We start from the raw sequence: 25,364 nt of genomic DNA on the forward strand, positions 1-25,364 counted from the left end.
CTCTCTCTCTCTCGCTCTCTCTTAGGCCCTGTAGCATTTCTGCTATGAAAACAGTGGGAGGCAGGATGGGAAAATTATTATTAGATGCTCAAATACAACAAATTCAAAGGGATTTATCTTACACATTTCAGATCATTTATTTGTGTCTGTCTGTTTACATTAAAAAAAAAATGAAAAAGACACAGATTGAAAAAGCACACATAATTTTAGCACAAATCATACAGGAACACACTGATGAGGCAGTCCTCTTCCTGTTTGCCTTGTATGGAGCTGTTTGTACATATTTTTCTCATTCAGCACACACAGAGGGAACATCACACACCCCGAGGAGCCCAGTGGCTTTGAAACGGGTCAGCTAACATTTACTGAAACCAACCTCAGTGTCACGTGATCCTGTGCGATGCGGCTCTTAATTTCTCGCCATAATGAAGCTCTCCGATCCCTAAAATAAAGTCTGCTGATTAGCAGGTCACTGCCAAGCAAATGTTTATCTCATCATTCTGATTTTCAAATCCTCTGAATTTAAATTTATATTGTTATTATCTATTTTTATGTTTATGTTATGTTATGTTTTCATAGCAACTTGACTTATAATGCCACTCAGGGGAAAAAAATAAATCATTTGATAAAATTAACAGATGAATTGGAGCATGGAAATGGAGAGAAAATGGAGGTAAACGAGTCTAAAAATCCATCGTAATATTTACAAGGAGCAACTAATATCTTTCTGCCATACACTCAGCAAGAAGAGTTAATTTCTCCAAGATGAGTGCTGACAGCAAAAATGATCCTAGAACACTGTTCATCGGTTGCTCAATCCTGCCCCTGTCAGTAAGGTCCTGATCCAAATATCTTTGACTAGATGTGAGGAATTTGCACTATTAATTTAACAACAAAATTACCTCCATATGAGCAGCTATTGTCATCAATAGCATTAACATGTCTCTTGAAACTGTATGTTTTCCAGAATCATTCAAAATTACAGCTATGAAACCCCTGTTGAGAAAACTATAGGCCTATACCTAATCTCACATTTTTAGGTAAGACACTGGAAAAAGCTTCTTTTTTTTTTTTTTTTAAACCAAATTAACAATTTCCTGAATAAATATAATAATTTAGAAAAGTTTTAGTCAGGGTTCAGGGCAAATTACAGCACTGAGACAGCACATACCAAAACTGTCAGCAATCTCAGGATTAGCACTGCTGCCATTAAGGTCTCTGCTATTAGATATAAGTGCTGAATTTGATACACCGAAAATTCATATTGAGCGCCCTGAAAACTTGGTTGGCTTTCATTTTTAAACTTTTATGCTTCCTTTAGGTAATGTTATCAGAGAACATAAACTTAATTTCCACAGTTATGCTGATGACACACAGCTGTAAACTGTAAAAACATTTTCTTATTTATATTTGTTATGTATTTTATTTTATATACATTTCTTTCATATTATAGCAATTTCCCTTAGAAAATATTTAATATCTTTTGTAAACATAGACTTTTCTTTAAGATAATACAATTCCTAAATTGCATATATCTGGCTATATTTTTTTTCTGTATTGTCTACTAATCCGATGAAAAGACAAAAAACAACAATTTATTTTTTCCAACGGTCAAATATTGCCTGTGTAGCCAAAACCTGATGTACTGCCATAGCCCTCCATTGTTTTCCAAAAACTATTAAAAACACATCAGTGAGCCACACTGTTGCACTGGATGACACGTTCCTCCATTACGATGAACCTGGGCACTGTAGCTTATTTGAATCTATCCCATATCCCATTTGGTGCCGTAAATACTCACTAGCGCATTAAATGTGTTTTAATCCGCAGCTGAAAATAGTCCCCAACAAATGCACTATTACTGCTGTTTGATTAACTTTTGCTAAAAACAACAGTGCCCTGCTGTTTTAGGAAATTAGTTTGCCTTTTTCAAGATTAGGTGGGAATGAATAGACTTGGGGCTGAGAGCCACAGACAGGGTAGGGGAGTCGGAAAGCACTGAGAGCACATTCTTGGTGTTGGTCTTTTCACAGGAATTTTTGACAATAAGAAAAACATATAAAATTGAATGCCTTATCTTTAGTTTAAAGTGTTACTGTGTGTCCATATTTAACATACTTTGTTGGTTACTTAAATGCTTGCGCCTGGCACTTTTGGCTGGCTGTCGGGATGTCTGCAGAGTAAATCTTAATGTTTTAAGCGTCATCCTCTCTGCCTGCTAATTGAGGTGATATGGACATAAAACGACAAATTCAAAGCTGAGGCATTTTCTCAATTAACAGTAGAAAAAGAAGACTCCAAAGACCAACAAAACACATTCACCCTTCATTGAAGCAGTGGAATTGGCAACGGCTGTAATTTCCCCTTGGACCTTGAAAGAGCAGGCGTTGCCGAAAAGATCTGATCTTACAAATGTACCATTGTGTCAAGAGCTTGTGTTAGGGCTGCTGCTGCTGCTGCTGGGAAATCTGGCCGGTGCCCATATAAGTGATTTGGCACAATGGTCCTGCTTTTCTGATGATATCAGGACAGTGAATTGCTGTGCACCGAGGGGCAGCCAAGTGTCCATATACAAACTTATTGGGTAAGACAGAGCGGCTGTGTTGTAGACAGCTGGCCAGAAATACCATGACAGTGAGCACTCAGAATGACAATGATACCAATGTCCTCTGCAAACCACCAGTTTATGCTGAGGCAGCACTTTAAAATCCACTGAAGTGTCGGAGAAACAGAGAATTTATTCCTAAAAATAGGTGATTTAAAATGTGATGTGACAGGCATCAGTCTCAAGCCTTACCACCCTGATAGAACATCTATATTATACTCTGTTTGATCGTTGTTGTTGTCCTGTGTTGGAATCGCATAGCATTATGATGATCATAATCTGCTGTCAGTGTTTAGTTTGATTTTACTTTATGTTAACAGTTATTCATTCACGGAACGTTAACTCTGCCTTGCTTTATAGTCAGACCTTGGGTGCTGAAGGTTGAGTGCTGTACAGGACATGTCAGCTGCAGTTTCACAGCCATTGTCGGTATTTGAAGTAAAGACCACTCATGCACAACTGCCTCTTATACCAAAAGACTATTATCTGCTAATACAATACAGAGGATGCAGATATCAGTCATCTCCAACTTGCCTCAGACCTGAGTCTGTTCAACCAAATAACAAAAAAACATGAAGTAAGATACAATGTAATACAACTTTAACATATTCATGAGGCACTGACTATCTCCTGACATAAGAAAAAAGATTAAATTAACTCTTTAGTCCTATCCTCAAACTGGTTTTAATCTATTCTTAACATTACATGCTACTACGAACAGACACAGTCTTGACTGACTGTTTACACGGACCCATCTACAGCCCTGGAAGTTAGCATATTCCCTCCTGATGTATCTTATGTCAGCATTTGAGCCTCCTTTATGTGCACTGGTGTTAGTATTCGAGAGTAAAATGATATAAATTAGTTTTACTTTCTGTTGAGTTCAGCAGTATTTGACTTCAGTGGTATTTGAGTACCTTTCTCACAGAAGTCTGCAGAAAAAAGAGGCTAGAATAGATTACAAGTGAAATTCATTTAAATTCCAGATCTATGGAATCACTGAGTTTTGCCAAGAAGGTGTTCCTATAGGAAATGTCCAAGTGAAAAAGGCGTTCTTGAATGTATTTCCAAGAAATGTTTTGCTCGGGAGGGTCTCTGTATAGAGGGTATTATTCACTGTTACTGAAAAGAGTGGAGGTAAGCGAGAGAAGGCGCATTATCAAGAATATTAATACACTTATTCTCACCACATATTTTCATAGATTTTATTTAGGGTAAATAATTATAATAACTGTCATCTTCTGACTAACAGCATTCAATTGTCATCAAGTTAGAACTGGAAAGGAGAGATCTTAGCAGGCTATTACGTTTTTATGTATTTATTGATCACTACATGGTGACTTATAGTGATGCCAATCCCTGGCAATAATTACACACAAGGATGAAATAGACCTCTTTTAAAAGAACAAATAGGGTTTTAAAACTACAGTGCTCTCTAAAACACAAATTATATTAACGCCTACTACAAAAGAAAATATTATATCTTTGACAAATACATTCAGTTGAATCAACATTACCAGTTAAAGTTAACGTTCTGTGTACTAACAGTTTCTGTAATAGCTGTCCTGAATAGATACATTCAGGAAAAGTTAAGCTATAACCAGTTTTATTTTAGTGTTTTGCATTATTATATAACAACATCAAGATGTAAAACAAGCTCAGACCAGTATTTAGAAACATTAGCTAGTGTAGCCTTTTGGGCCTCATGGTAAGTCTTAGCTCTTACTCTGTATGGGTGCGAGATTTAACCCCCAGCCATGCGTGCTCTATGCTAACCTTTTTGCTTCCTCGTGGCATTTGCTAATATCACATGGCTCTGAAAAGATCCATGCCTTTAGCATGCTACTGGCTGTCCTTGCCTGCATTGTTGAAGGGAGCGAAGTGTTCAGATGTGAAGCCTCCACTCCCTCCCCAGGATGGCAACCAGCCACTCCACTGGGCTCTGCACATAATGGCTCCTGGCCTGCTCTGTGATTGTCTGGAAATGTGATTTTGATGCACTAAACAGTTTGTGTCTGTCATGACTGATTAGCGTCCTTGTTGCAGTTGGTCAGAGGTGCCAAGTCCACAGTGGGATGCGCAGGCGTGTTTAGTGGCAAGCTGGGTAATATATGGATGTTTGACCCTCAAACTACATAACGCATCTACCAGGACACACACTGAAGGATCAGCTATTTAAGGGTGGAAGGGAAAAGGCATTTTACGTAGTGAGGACATGAGAATAAGAGTTTGTCTTTCATAGCCATGTTAAGATAATATAGTTCAAGTGATTCTTGGTTTTCTATGAGAATAACAAAATAACCTTTCAAGGGAGTCCATTAAACAACTATTAGTTAAGAAGTAAGTCAGGAAAAAGGAAGACCTATTTTCCTCCTTAGGCCTGCCTACATTAACATTTAACAGAAAGGTGGGTCTGCTCAGTGATCTTCTACTAACTGGTTCCTCCCACTCCCACTGTTTAACCTCCAGCACAGTACAGAGGTTGTAGAATTCACCAACCCAATGGCCTTTGTTCCCTCTGTCTTGTAATCAATGCCTTCCTCCACTGTTAAGCACTGGAGTTATTGATGTCTCCACACTGGCTGCACTGGGACACCTGCCAAGCCGTGTGAGACTCCTGTTCCAGGATGACTTCTCCTTGTCCGCTATTGGCTGAGCTTGTGGGATCACAGCCCTCCCTACACATTTAAGTTTTAGGACCTCAATTGCAGATAATATTGCATTTTGTCTGGTTCCGCCAAATATAGCCGACTTCACAGAGAAAATACAGTAGATTAATGACAATGGAAAAAACAAAGCTGAAACAAGTCTTATTCTAAATGTCGTTTTGGTTGGCAAGCAGTTCTGAAATATCAGGTGTTAGAGCATCCTTAAGTGCAGCCAACTGGGCAGCAGCATAACCTTAACCAAAAACACAAAAAATCGTCTTTAGTGATAAATATTCAAAAAAATAATGAACGCTTTACAAAGTAGTCTGAAAGAATGTTAAGTATAAATATAATTTGTACTAAAAGCTGAAATTGATACCCTTTATAATCAAGAAACTGTTAATATTTTCATATGTGTGGAATGCAAATTGGCATCTTTACTTCACTGCATCCTCAGCTAATAAGAAAAGTAGATCACCATCACTTGCCAGGTAAATGTGTCCTTGTTGAGGGTGCCAGCCAACACTGGAAACAAGGAATTTCACACCATGTTTGTGTTTTCATTCATCAAAATTAAGCATAGTCCCAGTTCTTATTATCACACTTTACCTGGAGCATTTTCCAAGTAGGTGCATTAACCAATTTAAATTTACAGCACACTTCATACAACCTTACACTACTGCTCTAATTCACACCACTGCACTAGGTGACATGATTATATACATTTTTGCTACTGTATAATGAGACAAAACATGCAAAATCACACATGGATGACACAACACATCCATCCTCTGACTCTCTCTAATGCAGCTCTGGTTGTGGTGTGTGTGTGTGTGTTGGGTGTGTGTGTGTGTGTGTTGTTGTGTGTGTGTGTGTGTGGTGTGTGTGTTGGTGTGTGTGTTGGTGTGTGTGCTGTGTGTGTGTGTGTGTCATAGGGCTCCTCCTAAGGCTGGTGCCTCCGAGCTGGAGGTTATCTCCCAGCAAGTGGAGGAGGACAACCAGTGCGTGGCCCCTGTCCAGCTGGTCAGCTTCACCTACAGAGACTTGCCTTTAGCCGCCCTGGATATATCCCTGGCTGGCTCCCAGCTCATCTCGAACCCAGATGAAGAGGACAACAGAGAGGGGTACGTCCCACGAATCCACTTCCACACCACCCTGCTTCATTGTTTGACCACAGTCAGTAACACAACCTCTAAAGCTGATTCTAATCTATTCTATCTATTAATAAAAACTGAGCACTTCCCTTTTCATAGTTTGAGAAATATTAAACATCATATATTTTGAGGAAGCTGGAAATAAATTAGCATGATTATCAATTACATTTTATTTATAATTTATTTGTATAATAAAAAGCCCAAAATGTAATTACATATTGATTGATGTTCCTGATGTTTGCCACCACAGTTAAGAAGATACTAGAAATATGGTGTCTAAGACATTGTCTCTGCTTGTTGCATGAAGTGCTACATTCATAATTAAGGCAGAATTGCAATTACTACAATCTATAATCTACCCTGGCAGAGAAAAGCTCCGCCGTCACTCTCTCCATTGCTCGTTATTGCACATGGTAATTACACCTGGCGTATTGAATCACCCCTCATTTTATATTAGAGTCCGGGAGTTGAGGATATTTGGCGATGAATTTATTAGTGTCACCATGTTAAATGGACAATGTCTCCACTGATGTGTTCATTTCAGCTCAATGACACAGCAATTTCTCGCTACCAGACAGGCTCCTGTTCATAATGTCGATTTCTGGCAGAAAACAAAGAGTGTTGTTAGCGCCATAGCTTTCCTGAAATGTCAGACCCCTGTGGCTGTGCCGTTTCTGTCCACGAGGCCTGTTTGTCCAGGGTTTGTGTTGTTTTCTTATCACCATATCGCCATGCTTCAGGGCCAGTATTCTCAGGACAGGACACACCCCTCATAGAGCACCCCTATAGCAAGTGTCTGTGGCTCTCCACTCAGGAAGCGTGACTCACAACCCTTTGGCATGCTGTGATGTTGGCATCCATGCAGAGAAAGTCGACAAACAGCATAAGCTTAATTAGAGCATCCGGCATTTTGCCATCCAAGCCCTGGTGTGTCAGCTGACCATGTCCGGCTGGACTTTGCCTGGTCTGGCCCGGTCCGGGCTGATGGCTCTGTGGGACGGAGGGCAGGGACAGATGGGTCCTATGTCCCAAACACCCACTCTGTCATCATACCTCATATCTTTCTCAATCTTGCTCACAAAAAGAACAGAGAACGCACACATAGCAATGCCACAGCAGAAGGCAGGATCTGGCAGCCCAGTAAAATTATCATCACAGTGGGCACTCTCATATGGCACCATATGACACCCTGGTCCCCTGGGATTTGGCATTGTGCAGTGGAAAAGTCATGCAGCGCTAAGACATATCTCTGAGGGATTTATCAAGTCAACAATGTCAATTTTGTTATGAAAAGTACAAGGGCATTCATTCTGAACAGAAAAATGCCCTCCAGGAATTCGAGGAAGCCTGGAAGTATTCAGCAGACTAGTGAAAAACAGTGTGCAATCTGTCACCCATCTAAGTTATAGTATGTTCAATGAGCTTTTCAGATTGGAATTCCTGATTTTCAGGTCACAGGCATGCCACGGCATACCTGTCATCACAGTTTCGTACACACATTTGTTGTTTGGAAGCCCTCTTCCAGCTCGTCGTCACAGGTTCTGACTGCCTTTCTGACTCGTGTGTAACATCAGAGGAATGACACAAAGGTGGGATGTGTTGTATGCTGCAATATTTTAAATGAATCAAGACTATCAAAAGTCTGACAAAATAATGAACTATATATATATTTACACTTGATTGCGCAAAAGAAAGTCAACCAACTTTCATTGCCTTGCTACTGGTGTTGCAGTGGCTTTGTGCTTTGATTTTGGTGATTAGCACAGTAGTTTCTTTTCTCAAGCCATGACTTTCATTCCTGAGATGTTTCTATATCTTAGTTATCATTTCATGGATGTGACTCTATCCCGTGGTAGAAGACGAGAATTTTTCGATTTCTGTTTGATCATAAAATTACTGTTGTTTGGTTTGTAAAGTTTCCTTTTGTTTGGATCTGGATGTGGTTTATGGTCAAAGGAATAGCTTTATACCAGTGGTCAGCAATTGGGGAAAAAAAGGGCTCATTACTTGTGAAACGAGTTTAAATCTTTGATGATGAGGCCTTGGTTTTTTTTTGTTCCATGTGGCTTTGGAAAAAGAGCAGAAGAATACACACCAGAGATGCGCATTTAGTCTTGCATGGCAGCTTTTCATGGCTCTTTATCAGGGCACGTGGGCGATTATGTAGGAGGTGGATGTTCTTGCGGACTACAAGGGGCACATGCAGTACTTGCAGATTCTCAGCAGTGGTGTGTTGGATGGAAACATTAATAGATTTTGGCAGCGCCATCTTCTCCAAGAACCTGCTGGAAAGTCCAAGATGGGGGTGGTGTAATTTCACATCCACCTTAATTATTGTCTTTATTTATTTTTTGACTTCTGCCTTTTGATGTTTTTTCGGTAACTACAGATTGGATAATACTATATGATTTTCTTTTTTTTTTTTTGCTTTGCCATGTTTCTGTATTTTGACTAAGTTTTAGCAACCTAACCAACCGTGCAGCAATCCATGCCTAATATCCATGCCCGATCTACAGCCAGTGTTCATGGTAGTTCAACATGGCGGACTCCATGGAATGCGACCCATGGTGTCTGTAGATATAAAAGGTTCATTCTAAGGTAACAGAAACATAAAGATTATATTCAGGTGATTACACACCAATGAAAACATACATATGAATATTATATTGCATTTCTGCTAGTAGAGCCTCCTAAATGTCACATAATGGACCTTTAATAGATGTGTCTAATTAGTTTAAGTGACAACAGCTGTTTGTGTGTGTGAAAAGCATACACAAATTGACATTTTTAATATTTTGGTACTTTAATTATTTTCAAATGGGGTTCAAATTTGGAAGCTGTAGTAAACTATGGCAACATAATAGAGGGTACATCTGTTTCATGTGTTTTAATCAGAGGTTATTTTCGTGTGATTGCGTTTGCCTTCTACAGTAATTTCAGAATATGCCATAGATCATACTCGGAGGACTTTTTGGATGCGGCATTTACACTGTACATATGAATGCAATTAAAGTTAAAAGATGTGAGTGCAGCAGCAAAGTGGTGTGTTGAGATTTTCTTCTACCTTTTATCATGACCTCCAGAATAAGTGGAGTCCAGGCTCCTGGAGAGCATCTCCCTGCCTGGCCTCAGTCTCTGGACCCCAGGTTGCACATCCTGTGCTTGCCCTGGGTTATCATCCCCACACCAGCCTGCTTCCCACAGCCGCTGTGGCATATGCCGTTGATCTCCAGGGGCCAGACTGAGAGGTGTGAGGCACTGCATCAATGACAGATGGTTCATATGGGTCAACCTGTCGCTTTGACTGGAGGAGAGAGGAGGCGGATAAAGAGAAGGATGGAGGGAGGAATGGTGCAGACGACCCTCCTCCACACTTTCATTCACGAAGCTGCTGCCTGCAGATCACAAGGAAATGGCTCCATTTGATTAATGTCATATTTGTCCATGTTGGACAGTAGTGTGGGATTAACCCTGTGTCATTCTCCGTGGTGGCAGCCACAGCTGCTAACGGATACAGTCATTTGAAATGTTGGATATTAGATAAGCTTAAGTGTGCTCAGACCAGCCTAGATTTATTACATTACTCAGTTTTTATAGAGTGCTATAGAGTTCCTAATGAAATAAAATTTTCTAGCAACTTTTCACTCACTAAAATGCATTAATAGAGCAGTATGTCATCATGCACATAATCCCAATACTCAAGATTGAAGTAAAATGGAATAATTAGAAAAATGTACACTGAAGAAAATAGCACTGGGGGACCTTGCCAGAGTCTAGTATTAATCTTGGCAGCCGCAATATTTCATGGGACCTTGGAACCAGAACCATACTATACCTGTTCTCTGTTGATGGATGTCTGAAAAGAGAGCCGGATTTCTTTTTTCCCCCTTCCTCTGACTCTATTTCAAACACACAGAGGAACAGTCCTCTCCATCAAATTGGCTCTCTTGCCTGGCACCATGTGCGACACAATAGATGACATTTGAGTGCAGGGTTTGAGGGTTTGTTAATATTCACAGACATGCAAAGTGTGAGATTGCTTTTTAGGCTGAGAGCGAGAGAGATCAAGTGTCCTGGTGAAAACCCATTTATCAGGGACAGCTTGTCTACTGCTCTGCACATGGAGCCCCATCCATCTCCATTTGCTTAGTATCTGTGGCCCATTTCTCTGGCAAAGACCAGCTCCGAGTCCCCTCTGCTGTTGTACCATGGTGTGGGATGCAAGGAGTGGAGAGATTATAGCTGATTGCACTTGAAAACCAGTAGAAAGGTCTGGTTATACAAAGTTATATAAAATGCATTTTCATAAGAAGATAAATTGTCAAGTTAATTTATTACTCAGAGGGAATGCTTAAGCTTAAACTTTATTTATTGGCATATGTTATTGATTAGCCCTTTTCATTTGATTTGTTAATTTACCACTAAAGTATCAACTAATTCCCCAGGCATGAAACTGTAAGAGATTAATAGCTATGAGACATGGAAGCTCTAAAATGTACAATTGATTACCTATGATAACTTCACTTTATTCAGCATATTTATTGCTTAGGTGCTTTTCCTCTCTCAGGGCTTCTTTACTTCTTTTGGCTATGATAACACAGATGACTCAGCAGTGGTTACACAGGAAATTATTTAGTCAGTTCTTATGTTGGCATTTGTCTTGATTTTCATGCAATAGCCAGATACCACACCTGTGCTTTCTCAAGAAACAGAAGCTCTCAAGTATTAAAAACATTGCATATATTGGGGATTAAATGAAATGTCTCTTTAAGTGTATAAAGTAAGTTAAGGACCAAGTGTAACACAGAGTTTGAACAGCCTGAATGTGATGAAGTCCTCCAACCTCTGCTTTGGAGTAGCCTGCTGGTGCCCAGTTGTGGTCCATTTTCCCCTGCCCGAGCCTGCTGAGTTCAGCAGATTGGTGTGAATTGGTTGAAGTTTATACTGGAGGAACCACGGGGCTATAGTTATCAGTACAGAGAGAGAGAGAAATTGAGAGGAGACAGAAAACCTGAGTCAAGTAGTATCATTTTAAAATGCTACCAAAGTAGTATCTGACACTGCAACCTTAGACCTTCAAATCAAAAGTCTTCCCCCAGTGTTGACACGTTTGCCACAAAACAAAATAATCTATAAAATGAACATAAAAGTATTAAGTTTATACATTTTTTTAAATCTTATGATGACATGCCCCACCCTGGGGGCCATGGCCCCCCAAGGAGTCCACAGATAAATATAAGGGCTAGGAAGATTATTTAAAGAAATGGTTTAAGGAAGAAAAAATATTTATTTGTTACACAAAATTACATTTATTTTTTATGTATTTTCTTCACAACTATGTGTGTGTTAAATTCTTTATACTTACACCTATTCAAGCCAATAAAGGAAAAGCAGACCATAACCTGAGATGAAGGTTCACATGTAGACATGCCTTCATACATGCCTACATACTGTAGTAAAGTAACAAATTTGAAGTAGATGTTTGTGTGTTTGCGTATTGACATCTACATCTACATGCATGAGTGTGTGTGTGTAGATAAGCAACATTGCCAGAGATTCTGCGTGCCTGAATAAATGAATGGCCACCAGGCATGTTGATCTGAGTCTTGGTCATGTAGAGAGTTTTTTTTTACTCATAGCATGATTAATTGTTTTGGAAGCAAATGTAATTGTGTGGCAGCTGCCACAGGTCTGTACCCTAATGTGCTGGAGTTTTTCACTGAGCAAAGTTGCTCTTTTGCAAATGTGCAATCAAATTGTCAATCAAGAGTTCCAATCAATTATTTAGAGGCCTTGCACAGCAGTGCAAGTCGTTCAGAGCAACGCTATTTTAGGCTTTTACTTTGCAAACATTTTGAGAAAGAGGTTAGTGCTGTAGCAGTTGTAGTTGTCCATTGTGTGTGTGTGTGTGTGTGTGTGTGTGTGTGCGTGTGCGTGTGCGTGTTACAATCAATACCTTGATTCAGACTCATTACTTCTGAATTAACTTTTCCCTTTGCAGCCCTTCCCTTCTCTCTCACTCCATGTCTTAACTCATGCATACATACACACACACACACACACATACATATAGGGCATCACCTCTCAGATTTCCATTTAACTTGTATTTTATCCTGTCTCAATTACGGGAGACAGTATAATGAAAGAGAGGCTCCTTGTGATAGGCTCCCCACCACAGCGAGAGTTACTTAGTTGGGGCTGGAGCCAAAGCTCTGTCTTGTCTGTGTGAATGGCCCCCAACAGAGCGACCAGACACCTTCCTCTGTGCCAGTCACTCTGCCTGATGTCTTTGTCCGCTCTGGCCTGTGTGGCCATTCTGCTGCCACGGCCACTGGAGCCGGTGTCATGTACAGCATGCCATCACTACCATCTTGGGCCACTATTGATCAGTCTCATGATCTAATCCCCTCACTCTGCGCTGCAGTCGGTCACACTTCGATCTTCCCTCAGTGTGTTACCACTGCAGTCGCTGGCCTGTTGATGTCTTTATGAACCTGTCCACAGCACCTGCCACCCTGCATTTCTCATTTCCTCCTCACACAATGTTCTTAACAAGTGTGTGTGATATTTGCTGTGCGTGCACATATGCGTGCATGACCAACCAATATTACCCATTTGATCTGCACCTGCCATGACCCTGAGAGAGAGGGAGGTGATTTTCTTCCTTGGCTTGCTCTACCACTGAAGCGGCCTCACTTCCTCATAAATACTTCAGGTCCTCAGCGTTCAAGGTTTAAAGTGATTTCCCTAAAATTAAGTTTCAGAGCTTGGAGTAATCCATCACTGCCATTTACTCTGCTTCCAGACAGGGTTTTTCTTTACAGGTTTATTAAATTAATACCTTTTCTGCCTGGCTTGTGGGAGAGGTCTGAATGAATTATGATTCCACACAGTATGAGTTAAATCATGCTTTTCAGTCCTGAAGGTAAGTGAGGTATCTCTTCAAGTGTGTGCTGCTCATCCCATCTTTTAACTAATGGTCCACAAATGTCCAGTGACTGTGTGTTAGGCGTATCATTAGGTAAATGTTTCTTTTTCTTGGCTCTCCTCCACTGGCAGATGGGGTTTGACATTGTTCCTTGGGAACAAATCGGTCCCGGGGAAAGTCTCTATGGTATCTGCTAATGATACCATTACCCTCCATCACCTCTTTGTCACCCCAGGTGTTGAGCTCCTAATCTGTTGGCATTGGCTGATACAGAGGGTTGCTGCAGAGGGCTGAGTGCACCGGTTAGCCTCTGGGAGAGCATTGACACAGCGTGGCCAAGCTCCAGCCTCTCTGCTGACCTTGGTGAAGGATGGAGAGAATGTGTAGCTGCACTACACCGGAGGTTCAACTGCAACTGCAAAATGATGCCCCTCACTAGGACCCCCTCTCTATCTCTAGTTTACTACATTTTTGGTGTTATTTTTATAGTGTTGCCATGATTCACATTTGTTATTGTGGCAAGGTACAAAACAAATGTATTGCTGAGATCTGGGAACGTTGGACATAGCAGCCAAATCAGCCTAGAATCAAGAGACCAACAGAGAAGTTATTTTGGAAGTAAAACCAGAACTAAGCGTGCCTAAAATTTCAATGATAACCCTTCATATCGTAAGTACAGCATCAGAAAGTCAGTCAGTAAACTGTATTCTTATAATGGCAATTTGGGTTTGGATTGGGTTAGGTTTCTTGCTATATACAGGTAAATCTAGTTGATCCTTCAATTGATAGTAATTGTCAGCAACAATTGTGATATTTTTTATTAATTTTTCAAGTAAAAGATACCAAACATATCCCATTTTCATTTTCCCAAGTATGAGAATTTGCTGCTTTTCATTGTCTTATATGAAAGTGAAATGAAAATCTGGGTTTGGGACAGCGTGTCGGACAAAATTAGACATCAGAACATGATGTTTGTTGTTCAGGAAATTATATTTTCTGACAATTTATAGACTGAACTATTCATCTATTGATTGAAAAAATAATCATGATTGCATCCCTAGTACCAAGTAAGTTTAGCTTACTTATGACCACTCATATGTCATGCCCCAATGGACTTTTGTTGTTTGTTGTCACTTTCACAAATCCTAAAAACTAATTTGGTGAGTTCTACTGTTATTATCAATAGGAATGATGAGACCCAAGGTAAAATAAGTTGCAATAATCCTTTAACTCCATCTGAATTTTCCTCTGTTCTTTCTTTCTTTCCTTCTTTGTTTCTCATACTTCCTTCTCCAACTCCCCCTCCTTCCTCTCTGGCACTCTCTCCAGTTCATTTTTGGATGAGTCCCAATGCCTTTGAACCAGCTGCACCCCGCTTCCTCTCTCAGTGTTTGCCTCCTTCATTCTGAGCAGAACCAAGAGGAGAGTAGAACAAATTGCATCTTCTCTTGTCCTCTGACAGACATTGCCTGTAGCTTTCCTCCTATGGGGGACAGGTGACAACGGATAGCGGCTATTTTCAAAGAAACATACTGCCTTTCTCAGTGTTGCCTCAGAGAAGGCACAGCAACCCCACAAACGCACACACGCTTCTCTTTTTACACCTTTAGTACACCTGACTAGTGTGTGTGGAATGCAGAGCTGTAACCAGAAGGGAAAGCCCTGTGTGCCTCCTGGAGATTTGTCATTATTTATTGACCATAAATCCCCAGGAGTCTCAGTCAGTCACATTCTCTGATTGGAGGAACTTGAAGGGGGCAGTAGGGATGGACACTTACATCTTCAGGACCAATGAAACTAGTCAAGGAGCAAGCACACAAGGGACACCAGCTCACTTGACAATAATGAAAAATATATAGCAATGTGCAGGAAGACATATAAAGCAGTAGCTAAACCAGTGTTAGGAATGACAGTGTGTATAACACAGATTCTGGGATCAGGAATTATTAAGTCTCTTATTACTAACCCTAATTTCTCCTTTATCCCTTCATTCTCATGCTGTCTGACCAACCAGCCAGGCACGCAGATAGTAGAGTTAAAACATTGTCATGGAAAAATCAGATGAAGGCATTGTTATTCAGTTAAGCAATCAAACTGCACCCTCCAGATGGTGCACATGCAGCCCCACTGTCATGGCGGGAGAGCTACATCATGCGGTCAGCCAGCCAGCCAGCAAGCCAGTCAGTCATCCAGAGCTCAAACAAGACCGTCCTGGTTGTTAGCAAAACAGTCGCCAGAGGGGCATTCAGCCAGCGAGCAGCTAGCCAGTTTTCCCCCAGAAAACTGTCACCAGAGGAGGAGCTAGAGAAATATTGAGAGGGTGACAACAGACTTCAAGGGGGGACAATATATGCTGATTTAATCACAAACAATCACATATTTCAATATTTGCTAAGAAAAGCCCACAAATTAAGATATTTTAACTCAAAAACGCTATTAGTCTAAAATGTGGCCATAACAGATTTAACATGTTATTTTTAAAATGAATCAAAATGAATGTGTTACATTTGACAGCATTTGAAATCAAACTGGGGTGGCCAGGCTTTTTTTAGGGGTGGTAACCCTCTAGATGTGCCCCTGCCAGTCACCAGTGAAGCAGCAGGGAGAGGAATTAAACACAGGAGACTCTAATCTCTCCACAACCACACTTTACTGACTGTAAGGTTATAGATGTGTAATATGTCTAAACAAATATATAGAATATAAAACACCAACTGAGTCGATTGTCAGCTCTTCTATGGATGTTCTTATATTTTAGGCAGTGCTACATATACAGTATAGATGTGTTCTGATGAGACAAAAACAAATTATTTAATGCTTGAATGTGGATTACAACAGATGTCATCTAATCTGTTTCCAAAAATAGGCACAAACATGCTAATGTCTGTTAAAATAAGTAGAATACACTGCTTGATGATGCACAAAAGGAGAGCTTTAATGGGAGGCGGACGGTTGCAGAATGAGTGGTTTCATGAAGAGATGAGGAAAGGGGCAAAGAAGCAATGAAACTGTGGATTCCTAATCGATCAACTGGGCACCAGCAGAACATGTATTTATGTTTCACATTAAATTTGAGAGTGTAAATTAATGTCTGCATGCATGCTCTGAATTTATATGCAGAATAGTGCCCTCTGCTGAAGAAATATATGTAGAAGAAGGACTGAGCAAAGTCAAGGTTGAATACACCTCACGATTTGTGAATCTTGACAATTCTTGTGTTTTACTGATCTGACCTTGGATGCTGCCTGTCAGATCTGCACTCTGTACCAGTATTACATTTTAAGATAACACATCAACAAGACCCACTATTTATATTTGTACATACAGCTCCTCTAACAGACTTTTCTCCCCCTCTCTGTCTCTCACCCCCTCTACCACCCTGTCAGGTCGAACTGGCTCAAGCCATGCTGTGGACGAAGGGCAGCGCTGTGGCAGGTCTGTCTGCTGTCGGCGGGTTTCAACTGTTTCCTGGTGGCCTGTGTCATTCTGGTGGTGGTGCTGCTGACACTGGAGCTGCTCATAGACACCAAGTTGTTGCAGTGTGAGTGGTAGAATATAATGAAGATGTGCTTTTGTGGATATTGTGGGTTCATGTGTGGCTGGAAAGGTGGTTTGTTACACTCATTGTTTAATGTCGCATTCTTAGCAAGGGAGAATAGTGGCCTGCTCAGCACAATTTTTTATGAATTGTTATAAAAAGACATTGGGTCAATAGAGGCATAGAAAAAGGAGTGAGTTCACTTAATTAGCCCAAAAAACTAAGCTGCAGATAGATCATGTTCTTGTCATCTTGTTAGACTGAGCTGCAAGATGAATGGAAGTGGTCATAAAGCTATAAAGCAAAGAAAGAAAAACAGAAAAATGGAAAAACATTTTCTAACAGTGGGACAAAAATCTGTTGTGGGTACAGATAATTAGGGGAAGGTGTTTTTTTAATTAAGGATAGACACCATTTACCTGCACATGGCAGTATAAGACAGGTAACAGATGTTACCAATATACTGTAAACCAGCAGCAGTCGCCTCCTTTCTCTGGAAAGCCACCTTTATTTTATTACAGCCACTGATAACATTTACAGTTAGAATATTCACAAATGATCGCAACATAGAAAGTCAACTCTGAAGCACACCCTTACTATGCTATACTGTGCTAGTATACAGTACAATACTATACCCACTAGAGGCAGACCAATAAATTAGCCAGGCAAATATATCAACCAATGTAGGCTTTTTGCAAGATATATCAGTGTTGGCGTATATGTCGGCCAATACATAATAAAAATTGTGTTTGAGGTAATTTAGAAAAGGTCTCTATTACATAGTTTGTGCAACAAAAAGAACCTAGAAGTAAATTTATCAGCTGCAAAATGTCACATTGTGTTCTTTCCAAATCATTTTGCTTTTTAAAAATGACCATAAAATGACGAGAGTCCCATCTCTCAACACAGTGTTTTACATGTTCATGTTACTTCATCATTGAATTTGCAGTTTGTGAATGTTCTATGGTGGTACCTACCATACCACAGGTGCTTGGTAAAATACGATCACGATACGATACAATACGATGGTTGACTGTAGTATAATTCAGGACAAACAGAACACAAATAGATGTATGCGAGCATGTGCAGAAGTCTACTGTATAATGAGTCAGTGTCACTGAAGATCTATCCTTGGACCTGAGGCTCTGATCAATCATGGTCCAGGGAACATAATCCCCCCATTAGTTTTCCACAGTCAACACAAAATGTCAGGTGGTCAAAATAACACTGCGACCTATGTCACCCCAGTATCACCTTCATTTAAATAATCTGGCACAATGGAGACATCCTCATTTATCATAAGTGGAAGGTCAGGGTTATGACCTGTTTGATGTGACAGGGCTGAGTGAAAAACACACACGGCGGAAATGACACAAGTCTCTACTGTTCCCCCGGGGACTGACTGACTGACAAGATGGGACAGACAAAGGAAAAGTAAGACAAATGCATGAAGGGAGATTAGCGCACAAAGAAATCAGGCAATACAGAGTTGGCTGGTGGATGAGTGTGGGGAGGACTGGAGGAAGATGAATGGACTGATAGACAGATCACTGAACACGGCAAACAAAGACAGATGGGGGGAGAGGTGGTGCATGGAGAAAAATGCCTCAGTTGACAGCCGAGCGCTGTTTGAGACTGTCCATAATTAGCCTGATGAATAGACGGGAAGATACAAACACATGCATGTACAGTGTTTGGTGAATTCATGTTTAAAATGTTGCTTCATGCGTCTTTCTGTGCATTAATGTATGTCTGTGTGCATGAATGTGCTCTTTTTTTACCACGTTGCTGCACCTTGCAACCACCAGTTCTAACAGCTGTTAGAAACAAAAAAAAGATTACTAAGCTTCCATCTTTTACCACTTCATGTCATAGAAACTGTCCTTAACAATAACCAGTTATTCTGCTTGTATCCCTACAGTTAATAATGCATTCCAGTTTGCCAGCATCATCCACTGGATTAGCCTGGCTATTCTCTCTGTGTTCTTCACGGAGGTGAGTCTCTATCTTCCCCCCTCTCAACACAAAACCAGTCTCACTTACAGCTGATGCAGCGGCCTGTCGATTAATGCTATATTGTGCAGTATGTGGGGCCAGTGAGTACACCGACAGATTCTCATTAGAATACTAACAACAGCATGAAACGCCCTATGCCCTCTGTCACAGCTTGATTAGATTCTGATTAGCAGAGGTGAACTTGTGCACAGCTACATTAATGGTGTATTTAACGGAACTGACTACGAAATCACACAACAAAGATCTACATCAGTATTCTGAAAAAAAGTTGTATAACTGCTGTTGTTAAAGCTGGCACAGTTGGTCCCTCTCGGGTTATTCGATTGATTCGCAGCACAAACACTTTAAAATGCAGATGGAGCTTTTCTGTGCTGCTGGTTTTAAATAATTTCGAGGCCGCAGGTGTGCTGTATCGATAACCATTTTCTTTACAGCCGGACACATTTGTCTTAGTTTCCCCCACTTGACTAACCCACTGCTAACTTTTGTGTCGCTGGAGTTTTATGTATCAATAAAAGCAACCCTTCAGTGATACATTGATGGAGTAGAAATAGCAGGGAGGCTGGTTTCTGCTCCACTGCAACCTTGAATATCTGAAATGGGGATGGGGAATGGGGGCTAGGGGATGGCAGAAGAGAATAGGAGACAAGGGGAGAGTTGTTTGCCCTCTGCAACCCCCTGCCGCGTCAGCAGAAGAAGATAATTGCAGTGTCTGTAATTGTTTGGATGAAATCCTACGGCGCTGCCTGTGATATGATGACATTGATGAATTACCAATAAAGGGATGAAAGAATTCTGAATCCCAACTGCAAATGGGATTTACTGGGACTGTCTGGTTTCTTATTGGGAATTACTAACCAGTGTGCTCTGCTTCCACCATCCAGCCTCCAACTGTTAGGCTGTCATTGTTTTCTTCCATCTTACCATGTCTCTTTCTCTGTCTCCTTGTCACTCTGTCTGTCCCAGACCGTGTTCAGGATCGTGGTATTGGGGATATGGGATTACATAGAGAACAAAGTAGAGGTAAGCTCCCACGGGTCCCATTAGTCCTGTTGCTCAGGGCCCCTTTCACTGCAGTGTCATTTCCTCAATGTCATACCACTGTGTAACCTACAGAAATAATGGTAACCGTGTGTGTGTTTGTGTTTGTGTATTTTCTCAGGTGTTTGATGGAGCTGTCATCGTCCTTTCTCTGGCCCCCATGGTGGCCTCCACAGTGGCCAACGGCCCCAGCAGCCCCTGGGACGCTATCGGTCTCATCATCACACTGCGCATCTGGAGGGTCAAGAGGATCATTGATGGTGAGGCGGGGAGGGGCTGGGCCTGATGTCCCTTGCGTCCCGTCCTTTACTGTCAGGTCACAGAGATAGATACTGCAGTGTACTCTCTGCGGTATCGCCTACATTCAATCTTGAGGTTGTTTGCTCAATTACTTTTTTTCTTTATTTTCCACCTGGAGCGATGTTATGAAATCATCTGTCGTAATAAACCTTTGGCTTGAAGCTCACACAGCAGCTGCTACTTGCAAATTGTGTTATCATGTATGTCCATACCATACAGAGCCTTTTATTTATTGGGAAGAATCCTTTTTTCAACAACATTGCTCCCCCTTGTGGTTTTTAAATATAGTACAGTGTGTTCAAAGGGATGGCTGGTGAGTATGAGCCAAGTTTGGACTTTATTGTCACCTTTTGCACTAACTGCTCAAAAGCTGTTGTTTTAAGCCATTAAATATAACACAGAACAACACAACCTTAAACGGATGGCTAAAAAGCTTAAAAAGGGAACCTTGTCTGACAAAAACCTCAAAAAGAAAATGACTGAAGCCTCACAAAGGGCTGTCATTATATCCACCTTGTGTACAGTATATTGGTAGAGGTCATTTTTGATGTGCCAGAAAATGTGGAGAATATGCAGGTTTTTATTTCAACATAACAGTGGTTGACTTTTTACAGAACATTTCATCTATATTTACAGACAGATTTATTAAATGATCCATGTTTGGGGAAAAGGGAGGTGGATCAATGAAGTCAATGTAGCATTTAGTTGACATTAAAACAGTTTTCCTAATGTTGTGACTATGTCCTATTGTTTTAGCCTATGTGCTGCAAGTGAAGGTGGAGATGGAGATGGAGATCCAGCAGTATGAGAAGGCCAAAGCGGTGAGGGAGGAACAACTTGACCGGCTCACCCAGATCTGCCAAGAACAGGCAGTATGTCCTCTTTTCTGTCTCATATTTCCTCATATATCTACTTACAAACTACATTGTATAGCTTCATGTAACCAGCAGAGGGCAGCAAAGTACCATGAAAGAAAACTAATTAAATCTGGACTCAAAAAGGCATAAAAGATGCTTACAAAATTGATCTCATTTTATCACTGGATATACTTTTACAGAAGTCTGTGCATATCAGATAGCCAGCACTGTGCATTATCTCAAAGAAATCTATTGACTACTTCACAATTTAATAATGATAGTTGAGTCATATTACTCCGCCAAGATTAAGTCTAACCTCATAAGTGTACATTTCTCAGATGTCGATCCAGAAGAGAGAGTGTCTTCTGTATGTCTGAGAGTCATACTGCGGTCATAATGAGGAAACTGGAAATGTGCTGTTTGGCATATGCCAATCCTAAAACAACAAGTTTTAAGAATTTTCTCCAGCTCTCCCATTTGTCCCTCTTTCCTTTTTAGTTTGAAATTAGGCAGCTGAGAGCCCACCTGGCCCAGCAGGACCTGGATCTGGTAGCAGAGCGTGAAGCAGCCATGCAGATCCACCATATGTGGGGTAAACAGAGCAGCAGTTTCCAGGAAGTGGACGGGCTGGCCCCTGGGGTCTCCGAGCATCACGGGCCAGCTAAAGCCAGAGAGCCCGGGGGGCCTGCAGGTAACTGTCTGGAACACCCAACATTGTATTACAGGCTATCAAAGACCTCAGTGCACAACGGGGAATGGGGGCTGTGCTACCTATGGGACATCGTGCCCACACAAAGTGGTGATGGTGGAATGCAGAGACTTACTTGAGCCTTTCTACGCAAGCGATGGCCGAAATGTTAGAGATGTTGGCTCATATTGGAAGGTTTCAGGTCTTTGGGGTTGTTAGGAAGAGTACATGAGAAATGCTTCATCATCCTAAGCAGCAGCATGATCCGTCAGAAATAACACAATACTTATAATGTCTCAAAGGAATGTAACATTTGTAGGCTAGTCTTGCTTTAGAGACCCTTTTGTTTGTAAAATTGGCACAACATTTCACCAAACCAGCAGCCTCTGCAAATAGTAAACAACGCTGTTGCTCTGGAGCTCCGTGCTGGAAGGTAGGACAGTGTATTAATAGCATATTAAATCAAACACCGGCACAGCGTTGGTGTCCTCTTCTCAAAAACATTCGTCTCACAATTCACATCAAAATTCTGGTGCCCCACCTAGATGGACAATAAACCTTTCACACAGTGACAGGTCATAACTTATAGGGCTTAAAGCAACAAAGCGCAGTCAGTGCAGGTGATGTCAGGGCTCAAAACACTGAGGCTTTTCCTTTATCAAAGCTATAAATCATATCTGTCGCACTTCTGAGCTACGGTGTTTCTAGTCAGACATCCTTTTAACTGAGGCTGCTCCTTATATACTCATGTTGTATTGATCATCTGGAGATGGTCCCTGTCACAGTTAAGACTGAACAATGAGCAGCCCCTCTTGGGACAGTCATAAAATGAATATGTGAGACCCAAACATAAATGAATATAAGCCATCTGACAGTCCTGTGGGACCTTGGATAGCACTTAAGAAAAACACTTGGACTGATTTAGGATCTGTGAACCACATCAACACTATGTGTTGCTCATTCAGGTAGTGCTAAAACAATTTATTGATTGAGCTATTGGTAGAAGTAGCAAGCCAAGTTATTTATCAAGCGAAAATGGAAAACATTTACTCATTTCACTTTCTGTATTATAAAGATTTTTGACTGTAAAATTAGTAGAATGGGTTTTGGACTGTTGATCAGACAAAACAAGCAATTTGAAGACATCAGACCTTGGGCTCTGTATCAGTTTTGGCTTTTTTTTTTGTTTTACATTTTGCAGATTAAATAAACTATATTGTTTAAATAAGAATTAGTTGTATCCCTATATATAGGTAGGCCTATCATGAGCTTTATAGGTAACACTTTACTTTAAGTCCCCCTATTTACAATATATTATCAGTATACAAACATGTTATAACTGGTATAACACACTATAATGTAGTAGTAACACAAGTATTTATTAATGTACAGTATTTAACAGTATGTAATAATTTATTTGTTAAATACATGCTAAATTAAAGGAGTAGTATGTTAAAAGTGCTTAACTGCTTTCTGTTATCGAACTATAACCAGGTTGCATGGATTCTAATTAATTAAAACAGTTAATGTTTACAGATTGGACATTGAAACTAATGTTGGATCTTAAGCTTTTCTACACTACGTATGATTAACATCTAAATTCACACTTTATTCATTCACTTTTATTGTGTCTAAGACAATTATGTGGCCATTTTAAATTCTCTTCAGATCACCACGGTCAAGATGACATGAACAACTACATCAGCCAGTACTACAGTGAGCCAAGCAGTGGTGAGCATTAGCAAGATCCTGCTTCACTCTTTTCTGCAGCCCTTGTAGTGCCAATATATTTCAAGGCGCTGTACATTATGTGTTGTTCTTGTAGATATGGGGATCCCAGACCCTGCACGTGTCATCACCACAGCAGCCATAGACGTGCACCTGCCTAACAACCCCAGCCAGCTTCCCTCCTCTTTGGTAAGTGCTGACGCATTGACGTCCAGCCGTTTGCAGCGCACTGGCAGCGAAGCCTCCACCACCACGGTGTCCCGCACCAGCTTCAGCGCCCGTCAGCACAGTATCAGCAGCCACACACTGGGCTCCACTACAGACTGCAGCTCCACGGTGCGCGAGGCCTCCACATCCACAGATTACAGCGACCAACGCTGCTACCCACCACCCTACAGCAGCCCTCTAGCCCTGGGCACTCAGCCACGGGGGAGTCCCAGCGCTGTGGTGCAGGAGCTGCTCTCCTCTCTGTCCGAGGACTCCTGTCTCACCCAGAAGGGCCTGGACCCTGTCAACCTGAAACCGCCCAGCCCAGCAGGTTCCACTAAAACCAGCCCCGAGCTGGAGCACAGGGTCAACATCTACAACAAGAGGAACCAGGAGAGCAGAGTTGGGCTGCACTCAAAGCCTCTCATCCATCTGCAGGGCAACGAGCCTCTTCTAGAGGAGAAGTACAGGATGATGGAGCCAGTAGACGGCCCAGTCAACCGTCTGTCAGAGACATAAGACCCTGCCTGACATGTGGAACTTCACAGGACTCACTCTTCAGATGAACCGCAAAAATTAACGCTGTACTAAACTCTGGTGTGGTTGGGAGTCACTGGCACATAAACTTTATGTCTGTCATCCTCTTTGTACTGTTGCACAGGATGAGCTAAGCAGAGCAGCACAAAAACAGAGGGCATGGAAGACTGGAGGAGGCAGACTTGTTATCAGGCACCACTTATCAGGAATTGACATTCACAAAAACACTTTGAGTTTTATGAAATCTTACCAAAAGAAACCAGCAACAGGGCTCGAGCCCAAAATTTTCAGACAACTGGTCTGTGCAGAAAAAGAAAAAAAATGTGGCTTTTGATAAGTTAAAGTTTTGGTTTAATTTATAGGAAGGGAAACCAGTGAGGGGATGGTGCTGAGGGCTAAGTTCCTCTGATACACGTTATGGAATTGACTGGACTGATCAGATCATGTATTGGAGGGCCACAAACTGTGAATCTCTTCCTGTAAACTACAAGGCATGGATTTATCATAAGTGCAGGTGTATTGGCTGTTTTGATAGTCTAGTGTCTCCAAACTCACAAAGAACAGTCCCCTTTGATTGGACTGCTGCAGGGTACATTGGGTCAGTCTCAACTCCTTTCTAATCTTTGTCTTTCTATATTAGCCATGTTAACATTTTTATCTAAATTCTATGAGAGGAAAAGAGTGCAGAAAAGTTTGACTGGTGGGTGATTCCAGTGATTCAGAGAATTTTTATCCAGGTGCCATGACTGGAATCTGACCAAACTCAAACCTGAGTCAGTGCTTAATGAGATTCAGCAAACCACAGCATGTCCCTCACGTACCGAATTGATCTACCTGCACATGATAGATTTGACATCATTCAGGTCTAAAATGTTACCTTCTTATTTTAATGTCTGGAAGCTGTGTAAATATTTCAGGATGGGTTTGATCATCATATCACAGCCAGAAAAAGTGAGGGACTGGAAGTGGAGCTATAATAAAATGTCAAAAAGATAAAATTTATAGCATGAACCTTTTAAGATTTGCCTCTTAAATACTGAAACTAACCCTGTTTATTGTACTGCTGACAGGCATTTTCTATCTTGATTAAGGAAAGAGGGCATTGCAAAATGAATCC

General features: G+C 41.1%; 1 protein-coding gene across 1 annotated transcript in view; it reads left to right on the plus strand.

Annotated features, from left to right (window-relative positions):
• tmem266 (transmembrane protein 266) overlaps positions 1-25,232 on the plus strand; it is a 27,955-nt gene extending 2,723 nt beyond the window's left edge. Inside the window, exons 3-11 of the mRNA XM_035664825.1 lie at positions 6,189-6,377; positions 16,722-16,876; positions 18,795-18,868; positions 19,856-19,912; positions 20,052-20,190; positions 20,987-21,102; positions 21,586-21,778; positions 23,444-23,506; positions 23,601-25,232. Of these exons, the coding sequence (XP_035520718.1) occupies positions 6,189-6,377; positions 16,722-16,876; positions 18,795-18,868; positions 19,856-19,912; positions 20,052-20,190; positions 20,987-21,102; positions 21,586-21,778; positions 23,444-23,506; positions 23,601-24,229 (1,615 nt within the window). The 3' untranslated portion in view covers positions 24,230-25,232. The remainder of the gene's footprint in view (positions 1-6,188; positions 6,378-16,721; positions 16,877-18,794; positions 18,869-19,855; positions 19,913-20,051; positions 20,191-20,986; positions 21,103-21,585; positions 21,779-23,443; positions 23,507-23,600) is intronic.
• The last annotated feature ends 132 nt before the right edge of the window (positions 25,233-25,364 follow it).

Source organism: Morone saxatilis, unplaced genomic scaffold (genome assembly GCF_004916995.1).
Source record: "Morone saxatilis isolate NCDOM2014 unplaced genomic scaffold, NCSU_SB_2.0 Contig2, whole genome shotgun sequence".
NCBI classification, from domain to species: Eukaryota; Metazoa; Chordata; class Actinopteri; family Moronidae; genus Morone; species Morone saxatilis.